Source organism: Chamaea fasciata, unplaced genomic scaffold, assembly GCF_029207755.1.
Source record: "Chamaea fasciata isolate MVZ Bird 193981 ecotype frontalis unplaced genomic scaffold, bChaFas1.0.hap1 SCAF_17, whole genome shotgun sequence".
In the NCBI taxonomy this organism is placed as follows: domain Eukaryota; kingdom Metazoa; phylum Chordata; class Aves; order Passeriformes; family Sylviidae; genus Chamaea; species Chamaea fasciata.
In genome coordinates this window covers 7791909-7802777 of record NW_027094102.1, presented here as the reverse complement: position 1 = coordinate 7802777, position 10869 = coordinate 7791909, and the positions used below count along the sequence as shown (strand labels likewise).

At 46.1% G+C, this 10869-nt stretch overlaps 1 protein-coding gene across 2 annotated transcripts; it reads right to left on the bottom strand.

Annotated features, from left to right (window-relative positions):
- Window positions 1–1589: 1589 nt before the first annotated feature.
- Window positions 1590–9994, bottom strand: MAPRE1 (microtubule associated protein RP/EB family member 1). 2 transcript variants are annotated; one of them, XM_066198648.1, is made up of 7 exons: window positions 9917–9994; window positions 9166–9289; window positions 6420–6565; window positions 4934–5138; window positions 4465–4574; window positions 3629–3781; window positions 1590–3251 (listed from the first exon to the last, which is right to left on the bottom strand). In XM_066198648.1, exons 2-7 carry the CDS (start codon window positions 9284–9286, stop codon window positions 3195–3197), a joined length of 792 nt encoding a protein of 263 aa, XP_066054745.1. In that variant the 5' UTR covers window positions 9287–9289; window positions 9917–9994; the 3' UTR covers window positions 1590–3194. The 2 variants fall into 2 exon arrangements, with proteins under 2 accessions (XP_066054745.1, XP_066054746.1); XM_066198649.1 differs by lacking the exon at window positions 9917–9994 and adding an exon at window positions 9774–9895.
- Between the last annotated feature and the right edge of the window lie 875 nt (window positions 9995–10869).

Here is a 10869-nt window from a genome sequence, read left to right as displayed (position 1 = left end):
CTTTATTTGAAGGCTTTTAACCAGTTACAGTAAGAATTGTCATTGCAAACCAGGAATTTTTAAAAAAATGAATAATAAAAGTTAAAAAAAACATCCACGAGTCCACCTGCAAGTAAGACATGTTGGTACAGAAAGGAGACATGAGCTTTTGCTTCTTCCATTCTGTTTGCTTTTCAAAGAACTGACAGAACTAAGATACTAGGAAAGTTTGGATGCTATCAGAATCATTCCAGCAGGTGAGCATTTAACAGCATATACTGTACCAGGATAACAGAGAAGCTATATTAAGTCTATGGGTTTGAGTTGAGCCTATTGTAATTTGCTTCCCAAAAAGGACAATAAAAATCAGATTATGCCAAGATGTTATAATGGAGCCGTAAGTTGGCTATATGAGTTTGTCCCCATTGTACTTATGACTCATCTTGGTAGCAAAGGAGAGGAGATGTAAGCAGCTGGAAATCTGAGCAGTGTGTGGCTGACTAGATTGCCACTGCAATTCAGCTTTATAATGCACGTTCAGTTTGTCCACACATCCATCAGCCTCCCAAGGCACACCAGCAGCAATTCTGACTCAGCCTTCTCTTAGCAGGAAAGGCCATTTACTTGCTTTGACCAAAATCAACCTGTCTGTGGACCTGTTGCTTCCCAATTCCACACATGCAATCCTCTTGGAAAGAGACCTGACGAAACCAGGTCCCAGTGCACAACTTCTGACCTCCCAAAAGTCATCTTCACCTTCAGCCACATCCTGCTGCCACCTTTTGCTTTGAGTTGCTGGAATAATGGAATATTTAGAGTCGAAAAAAAATATGCTTCCGACTTCCAAGCAAAGAAGTAATGGGAAAGAAGATTTTATGTGCAAACCCCGGGTCTACGTCCACGCTTCTGCGGTCCAGCCCCAGCTGTGCCACACCAGCAGGCAGTGCCAGCAGTGCCTGTTCTCCACAGTAAGGCACCCACAGAGCCCTCAGGGGCAGGGAAGGTGCCACCCAGCACAGGAGCAGCCCTGCAGGGATCACTTCCCATTCCAAGGTCAGATACATCCCATGAGCACTTCCCTGCAGATGCTGGTCTGTGCACACAGCTGTGACAGGAACATTTAAGTTCATCTAAGAAACACAATTCAAGTCAAACAAATCAACTCAGTTTACAGTCAGTCTGCTCACAGAGCCTGGTGACAGAACAATTAACATCTCGTCTGTCTGAAACTCATAACCAGTGTTTTAGCAGTTTCAAAACACGTTAAACACATGTAAAAAGTCACGTGACAACATTCCTGTAAGACATCCCTATTCCCACACCAAGAGGAGGAGGAGGAGGAGGAGGAGGTCAACACCACACTCACATCCCATCAGTTTGTGGGAGGGAAAATACAGAAAGAAAAAGACAACTCAAAATATAAAACCACCATTTATGCCAGCACACTCCAAACAAAGCTCCGAGACTACTGCTACTGAGGTTAGCAATGCCTGGGGCTGGGGAATGGAAGATGAAATTCCAGGTCCTGCAAGCTTCACCATGAAACTACCATGGGCTTCAGCTCTGCCTAATCGTATCTGAAAGCATGAGAGACTCCAGCAGACATGACACTCTTGAAATACAGAACTTTATTTAGAAACTGCTTAAAATAGAAAAACCCTGTCAAGAAAAATCCAAGTCAAATATGGTTTCTCAGTAAAATGGAGTTTTAGGGCAACAAAAGTCTAAAAGGCCACAAGAGAAATAGCACCACTGCAATTTTAAACAATGGCTAGATACTTGCATTTTTGGCATTCACTGAATTTGGGTTTTTCTCTGAACTTCACAAAGATTCATGCACTACACAATTACCATAAAATGCTCTCCTACACACATTTTAGGACAAGCTACCACCAGAAACAAATGAATACAAGCACAACAGGACTGATCAATCTCAGTAGTGAAGGGGGGTCAGAAGTCTTGCAGGATCTTGCCAAACACAACAGTAATGAGGGGCATGATAGCAAAAAAAAGGACAGTTAAGGAAAGTATTTTAAATATTAATATTTAAGTTAGTTTCAGTACTGTATTTTCTGTAATAACATTAGCTCTGTTAGCCAGCATCTTTTAGTTTTTACCCCAGAAGACTACTGAACTGGCAAGTGTTATTACTAATATGCCCTGGTTCAAAGGGGGGGAAAAAAAAGAAAGCAGACAGAAAAATATCATCCTCATGTGCTCAATTCACTTTCATTCAAAGCCAGTTGCACAGTGCAAGTCCTGTTACAACTATTGGGCGTGTTCAGCATTCCTTGCGATGGGAAAGGGAAAACTGAGAGAACAGAAGGGATTCCAACAGAAATGAAAATAAACAGAACAAATAAAAACAAGAGCCAGGAGGAAAAATCACTTCTGAAGGACATTTTAGGCAGTAAGACTGTGTGCCCTTTGCTTTGTTTTGCTTTTCTTACAGAAAACACAGTACGTTTTGGCAAAGCCACAATGCCACAGAAAAAGGCTTCAGCACTCTTCAAGGTAATTTATGTGTCTCAGCTGTTCATACTCCCTCTAATCTTGTGACAGGCAACTTTAAGGCCCATTTCATCGAGAACTAATCACTTAGTAAGCAGCTTTACATAGGAATGGAGTTTTGTTTTAATTGCCCCTTTTGAGCACTTGCTGACACAGTGAGACTGCCACGCAAGGCCTCTCGGACAGCAGTGAATGGAGTTAAACAAACGTCTACCCCAATATGAAGCACATAAAATCTCCCATCACATTACTTCAATTTGGCATATGGAAGCATATTTTAAATACTCTTAAGGCATTTATTATAATTTCTGTTCTGCAATTTCACATTAACTCAATCTTTCTGTGAGTCAGTCTTTTAATTTCTCTACTGCACACCGCCTTAGATACAAAAAGAGTCTTCCCACAAACCAGTGTTTTACCAGCAAACCATTCTGCAACGAGTTCCAAATATTCAGCCTCTTGCTCCCTAAGTATACCACCTCGATGTGAATACTGCTCTGCTACAGCGTGAGAAAGAGCTCCTAACTCAAACCCACTGTAAAAGTGAAACTTCTGCAAAGTGCACTTTAAGAAGAGGTACTTTTTGCTTATGAAAAGAAACCAGTGAGTCCTCTAAGAATAAAGTGGAGTATTTTACAGTTAAGCACATGATCTGGGGCAAAGAATTCTGATGTTGCTGCTCTGCTGGTACAGTATGTGGTCTGTTAATACTCTTCTTGTTCCTCCTGTGGTGCTCCTTCGTCAGGTATCACAAAGCCTTCCTGAAGGGGAAGAAAACAAGGGCTTTAATGAAAATCTGATGTCAAACCAGTTCCTGGCTACTCTGTAGGTACTTTTTTTCCCCCTCTTACTTCAGGTAAGACACCCTTAAGTCACTGTTTACAGTGTCAAGATGTATTACCAGAAGTATTTTCCTCATCTTTGATCTATTTGTTACATACCACTCATGAAAGGTCCACCTTGTTTGCTATCTGACTATAATTAAGTTATCTGATCCTTTATTACAGGAAAAAGCGAGGCCATAAACCTCACAGGGAAAAAAAAATGGTAGAACTAGAAGGAGCCCTGGAAAACAAACCAGCTTCCAATTACAAGGGCAGGAAGAACTGTGCAACCCAGTCTATAACAGATTACTTACATCTGTGGCATAAAGAATTTCCACAATCCTCTGCAACACTGGATCATTCTCCCCTTCATTCTCCTGGCAGATCAATTCAATATTCCTCAATTTGCCAAAGTAGAAGTCTCTCTCTTTCTCCAGATCTTCAACAGTAAGTTTCAATACGTTGATCTGCCAAGGGGCATCAACAATAATTATATCCACCAGAGACACAATTCAGTGGGATCTATGCAAAAGGGGCATCCTAAAAGTTCTCAGAAGGGTGTTGATACGCAAAGCACTTCAGCAGTAACCAAGATATGAGGGGAGGGGGAACTGTGAGAGGAGGAAAAAGGCCATTTCTCAAATTTTAGTACTACTGCCACAACAAACATCCAGTCCAACACACACAAATCCACTTGGAAAGACTAAAGGTTGATTCCACAAAATTGGTAAAGCACTGACTGCCTGCAGTTCTCTCCGCTCACACATTCTTTCATGACAACTCTCCTGCTGACAGCAGGTTCAGTTGTGCTGCACTCCGGATTTCACTGAAGGAGCAGCTGCTCATAGCTCCGTTGGAATGCTGGGAGAGCTGCACCACAGCTGTGGGAATACTTACAAACCCTGCTATGTGTGACACAGCCCACACTGGGGTGAAATGTCTGGGCACTCGTGTGCTACAGGAGGGGTTTTGCTTCCATCAGGAGAGCAAGACCATTTAAACAAAGGGCTCCAATTAAGTGATTTTAAATGAGCTGATTCAAAGAGTTTTCTTCCATCTGCCAGACCCAGACATTCCGTGGTACAGGAAAAACAAACCTGCACATAACTCTACCAAGCAGAGGTCAGTCACAGGGCTGTCCTGTACACACCTGCTCGATCAATCCCGCCGATTCATCGTCTCCTCCACCCTTCTTGCCCATCCCGGGCCCAGCCTTGGGACCTGCTGGGGTCCTCTGTGCAACAATGGGCCTCTGTGGGGCTGCAAGATCAATCCAGCAATTAATTCACATTCTCCCTCCTATAAAGCTACTATCCCCCCTCCAAACATGCCTAGGCATGAAAGAGTTAAGGTATGTTCCTTCCTTAACTCCATGTAACATGTCCTTTCTTTTTGGCACACTTGGCACCAAACCTTGCCATTTTCTCTTTTATAGAAGATTGCTCTTTCTGTAGCCTCCAGACCCCTGGGTACTACAGCAGCCTCACTCTTTGAGCCTGGCATCTCAGAAATAAGATGCAAAATGCTAGAATCCCATACACTGATTTTAAATAGCAACCCAGTCTTCATTTCCCCAGAGTTTTTCATGATCTAGATCATCTTTTAACTATTTTCTCTACCTGCACTGCCGGTACCCAGAGATTTCCTGGCTTTGTTCACAACTGGAGTAACAAGGTTTGGTGCTATTGTGTCTTGGCCTTGTCGAGCAGCAACAGGATCATACTCCTTCCCATCATAGTTTGCATCAAAAAATTTTTTGAACCACTGAACAAATTCAAAGTTGTCCTGAAACTTTCCTTTCACTAGTTTGTCCACAGGAATTATCTGAAGAGGGGGAAAAAGAAAAACAAAAATAGTCAGACTCATATTAAGGGTAAAGAACCTCTCTGTGTTTTCATATAAAGTTTTAAAGTTAAGGCACTCAAAAGATATGCAAATTAAATTCTTGTCCAGTCTAGAAAAAAATCCCCCTTGACCACAACTATGTCAAATAACAAGATTTTTTGTAAATACTGGAATGAAAAACCAATCATGCATTGCCTTTGAGGGTCCAAATAATTTTAAATAATTCTGCAGCAAAGTTTCTGCTAGACCAAGTTTACAGACAAATTTCTTCCTGACCACATGAAGCTGGCTCTGATGAAGCTAAACTGATGAGCAACTCCAGAACTGCTACAAGAGCTAAATATCACTGTTATATTAGACTCCAGCTTCTCTGGGATGAGGTGTATAACTAAAGATTATTAAAAAGATGCAGCAAGTAGTGAAGTTTTGTTAGTAGATTTTTTTTTTTTTCATAAGGCATTTGGAAGCCAGGCTGGTTGTCCACATGGGTTGTGTGGACAGACTGCACAAGCCACTGTCCCCAGGCAGAGACTGACTCTGTGTTGGAGCTGCCAGCCATGGAATGAGACATCTTAAAGAAGGAAAAAGCTTCAACCCTGGATATTCTGCATCCTACCAAACATGCTGTCTGTAACAATTACCTGAATATATCCCCCTTCCATCAGCAGAACTGTCATTCCATCTGAAGAAGCTTTTTCACAATTTCATTTTCACTAGCTAAAAATCACATATTTTAATATCAGGAGGCATTTAAAAGCCATGCAGATGTAGCACTTGGGGACATGGTTTAGTGGTGGGCTTGGCAATGCTGGGGGAACAGTTGGATTTGATGGTCTCAGAAAGATTTTACAACCTTAACAATTATGTAATTCTATAAACTTGTAAAGAGGAATTTGGAAACCTTAGGACTATCATGGCAGTAGGTTATAAGAACACACCTTGTACAAAGATGGTTTAAAGAGGAAGCTCAAGCAAACCTTATCTCATAGAAATTTCAGTATTATTTTGTGCCACAGAAGTTGCACAAAATTAAAAGGGTAACATTCATCTCATCATTAAGAACTGGAAGCCTGACCTTGGCTGGAGTAAAGCAAAATGTGTCCTAACTAATGTGAGGACCCCAATGCAAACCAAAACAAAGTTTTGAGATTTACAAACCAAAATCAAACTCTGTTCCCAGATTTATTCAGTTTTAAATCTGAAAGTTCATCCCATCTACATTAACATTAAAAGCAGTGAGTCAGTTATAGCCCAGCTTACTTTGTCAACACCCATTCGTTTAAAACCTGCTTGTAGAACCTTGAAGTTTTGAATGTACTCATGTTCCAATTTTGCTTGAAACTTCACTTTCTTGAGTGCTACAGAACCTGGGAAGAGCATGTCCATGAACTGACAGTATGCAGCACCTGCCAAAAGCAAAAGAACACAAATCGTGGGATGAATTAAGTCAGCTCAGCTCAATAACCTTTGTGAGTTACTTTCCAGTCAGGTCAGCAAACTGACCTGACTCACTGCTCAGTCACACAAGCCCTTTAAAGGCAACAAAGGCAAGAAAACAGGAACCTTCAGTCTCCTTTTTAGTGCAGCATGGCCATAAATAAGCTTAAAGGAGCTGGAGAATCAAACTTTTGGGCTCCTGACTTGAACTCTTATGAGTAAGAACAAACCTGTCTCCATAATTCCAAGGGGAAAAAAATTCTAATGAATAACCTGACTTTCCTTTCTTCATGGATACCAGCACAGCTCTGATATGTTACATATGTCTAACTGACATGTAATCTTCTCTTAGCAATACTAATAGAACTAAATCAGAAAAAGCATTATTCTAAAAATTGTATTTAACCATTACTGAAATTGTAATACAGTTACCTCCTACAAACAGAACCTATACACAATTCAAGGTGCTCTCCAAGATAAGAGGCTAATTAGGCTGAATTATATTTAAAGCAGGCCTTAATCAAAGAGCCAAAATAAGATAAGTGTTTCTTCCTATTAATTTAAATCCTTCATGTCCTCCAATTCAGCACTTGCTGTAGTAAGAGGAAAAGAGATGCAGTTCAGTCACAAAGAGTGGACAACCACCTCCATTTCTGTAGAATACACACACAGTAAAAAAAGTGGTTTTAAACCAGATCCTCACATTGCAGTGATGATACACAACCATTAAAAGCACAAGCAAAACATTCAGAGCATTATTCCCACACCAACATGAATGAATTAAGGAGCAATGGGAGCCTTAACCTAAACTATCCAACACAACAAGCTTTTGGGAGCTATCTGAAGGCCAAGAAGGAATACAGAAGAGCATTGCCCTCAACTACTCTGTTCATCTCGACCACATCCTATAAATGTTCACTCTCTTATCAAGATACTTTGCAGGCACTCCCACTTCCACCTGCTACCAGAAGACTGATGTCATCCACTAGTGCAAATTAAAAAAAAAAAAAAAAAAATCAACAAACTAACTCTTGCTGTTTGCTCTCCACTGTGTCTCAGTTCACTTGCTGCAGAACTCCAATCCCAATCCAAACACAGAGGACTTGCCAGATACCAGGGGTTTGCTCACTATTGGCAGTTGCAGTGATAAGTGTGATAAAAACAGAGGGATCACGGCGCAAGTCAAAGGGCAGTTTTTGTGCATTTATGCAACCTCAGACTGCTGCTGTCACTGCTCCCCTTGCCAAAAACAGCAAAACAAGCTTGGGAACTCTAGCTTCCACAGGACTATGACAGCAAAAGCCACTTGATCGCTGCCAAGGCACAAAGCATTATTGCAGATGCAAAAAAGGGACATTACTCAGGACATACCACATCATCAGCTCTCAGTCTTTTCCCAAAAACAGGTGAGCTGGAATTCTACAGAGCCAGTACTAATTATCCTCACTTCAACACAGAGCTCTCACAGCACTCAATACTCACACCAATCCCATGCAAATCAACCCTGCACACGACAGGGTTTAACCTGCCTATCTGAAAGCAGACAGTGCTTATCACTTCCCTTCCTCATGTGGTTGTAGATCTTTAGTTCCCTCACCCTTACAGTCCTTGTCCATCATCTCACTAGAGAAAAGTCACTACAAATACCTATCAGATGCCTGTTTTGAGTTCCTTGCTTCTCTGTAATCTTTGGGATTGTTTCTTCCATGTAGTCAGACACAGCCTGTATTGACAGTCCAAAAACTCACTTTTAATTAATTCCTCCTTTTATTCCACCTCCAATTTCCACATCTCTCCTTCCATGAACAACACATATCTTAAAGTCACTGTATGAGCCACACTTCCACTTTTCATGGAGTGCCTGTTGTAATTATCCAAATTATCTTGTACCCAGGTTGCATTCTTAGCCTTGGGTTTTTTTCAGCACTTATTCCACAGACTATTATCTTTTATTCGTTCTTACAAGTCTCCTCCTCCCACACACTCCTCCCTACGATGACACTTGACTCCATTTCTGTACCACAGACACTTCCCCTTTCCTGCCTACGACTGTACATGAGATTCAGCTGTGCTGAAGTCGGTTCAAGCACAGGTAAGCTGAGCTGACACAGACTTGCTCCAGGACCAAGAGGAGTTGTAAAGTCCTGCAGATGACTCCACAAGTCACTACTTCACCTTCTTCACACTTCAGTACTCTCCCAGAACAAATCACAACTGTTTTTGCTAGTTATACTTGTAAGATGTGTCCATGCAGACTAAACACTTAATTCCTCATGGGAAAGCACCCGCTTCCTCAGAGTCTTTTTTTCACATTAACACCCATTTCTTGTAGCATCGATGCTGTAGTGAGTCATGAGAACGTGCCTTTTCATTACACTGACATTATTAACAACCACTTCAATAACACTCTGACCATAACTGGATCATAACACTGACCACGAATCTATTTACACCAGGAACTAAGCCAGGAGCAGAGCTACAGCAGGGCAGCACAGAGGGTGCAGCTGCACCTCTACAGAACCAGTGTGCACATCCCGTGTGGAACTGCCCTCGGGGTGAACCCCCTTACCTGAGCACAGCTGTTCAATCTTGGTCAGCGTCAGCTGCAGAGACTCATTGATCCACGCCAGCATGTCATGTCGGCTCAAGTTATCGCTGGTCACTGAAGTAGAATACACATTCACTGCCATTTTCTGAAAGAGAGAGCCAGAGGTGTGAGGGCCACAGACGGTGCAGCCGCTTCCTTTCGAGCATTCCCGACCCATCAGCGAGTGAATCGCGACGCAACTGCGGGCTGCCCACAGCTGGGAGGACCCTCCCGCACCACGACTGCAAAGAGCTCGGCTTCGGGATTTTTGACGAAAAATCAGCACCGAGGCGCTCACGTGGGAACCGCTGAAAGGAATCACGGCTGCGGCAAGTTACGCATCCCTCTACCCCGCGCCACCGGGAACGGCCGAAGCGCTTCCTGCCCGGCCACGGTATCTCCCCGGGGATCAATACCGAGCGGCCGGTCCCCGCCCAGCCCCGCCGGCACAAAGCGGAGCCGCCGGTGCGGCTGCCGCCGGGTAGGGCCGCCCGCGCTGCGGGCGGGGCGCGGCCCGCGCTCCCCCCGCTCCCGCTCCTCACCACCCCCCGCCGGTCCCTCCGCCCCGCCACCCCCGGTCCCCGCCGCACCTCCGCCCGCCGAGGGGCGCGGCCCGGCCCTGCAGGCCTCGCGCCAGCCCCCTCACGGCGGCGGCGCCCCGCCGGGCCGCCCCCCGAGCCCGGGGCCCTCTCCGCTCCCGCCCGGCGGCCCCGCCGTGGCCCCGGCCCGGTACCTGCGCCGCGCTCGCCCCGTCGGCCCCGCGTTCAAACCGGCCCCGCCCGCCCTGACCGGGACCGCGTCACGCGCTGGCTGCGCGCCTGCGTCACGAGCACGTCACGGCCCGCGCGGGCGCCGGCACGGGGCGGGCAGCGGTTGTCAGGGGGCGGGGCGAGCTGCTGCGTTGCTATGGAGATGCCGCGCCCACTCCGCCCGCGGGCTCGCTTGCCATTGGCCGAGCAGCTGGCCCCGCCCACACCGGGGGTCCCGCGTGCCCGAGGGGTCCCCAGGACTCGGGCCCGAGGGCGCGACGGAGCCGCTCCGGCTGCATCGGACGGCCCGACACCGATACCCGGCACAGCCCCTCGGCACCGATATCCGGCACAGCCCCTCGGCGCAGCCCGGCACAGCCCCTCGGCACAGCCCGGCACAGCCCCTCGGCACAGCCCGGCACAGCCCCTCGGCACAGCCCCTCAGCACAGCCCGGCACAGCCCCTCGGCACCGATATCCGGCACAGCCCCTCGGCACAGCCCGGCACAGCCCCTCGGCACAGCCCCTCGGCACCGATACCCGGCACAGCCCCTCGGCACAGCCCCTCGGCACCGATACCCGGCACAGCCCCTCGGCACCGAGCCCCGGCACAGCCGAGCTCCGAACCCCTGGCACAGCCCGGCAGCGACGCCTGGCACAATCTGGCCCCGAACCCAGCAGCACAGCCCGGCACGGCTCCAAATCTCCTGGCACACAAGCGCCTGCCACCTTGGTGTCACTGGTGTCACCTCAGCGGCAGGACAGGGCCAGCTTGGCTCCCTGGCTGTGGCCCCCTCCCACTGTGAACCCTTTATTTACCTAATGAGACTGTCCAGCCGTACAGAAATACTCATTTTTAATCAGACATGATAAATGGTAAACTCAACATATTTTTTTTCCCACATGGAAACCAGTGAAATCATGTGGACAAGACAGAG

Coding starts and splice junctions, on each gene's coding strand:
- MAPRE1 (XM_066198648.1), bottom strand. CDS start 9,286: ATGGCAGTGAATGTGTATTCTACTTCAGTGACCAGCGATAACTTGAGC. Junction 5,139..6,419: donor AACGAATGGGTGTTGACAAA/GTAAGCTGGGCT, acceptor CCCCCTCTTCAG/ATAATTCCTGTGGACAAACT. Junction 4,575..4,933: donor TCTGGGTACCGGCAGTGCAG/GTAGAGAAAATA, acceptor TTGATCTTGCAG/CCCCACAGAGGCCCATTGTT.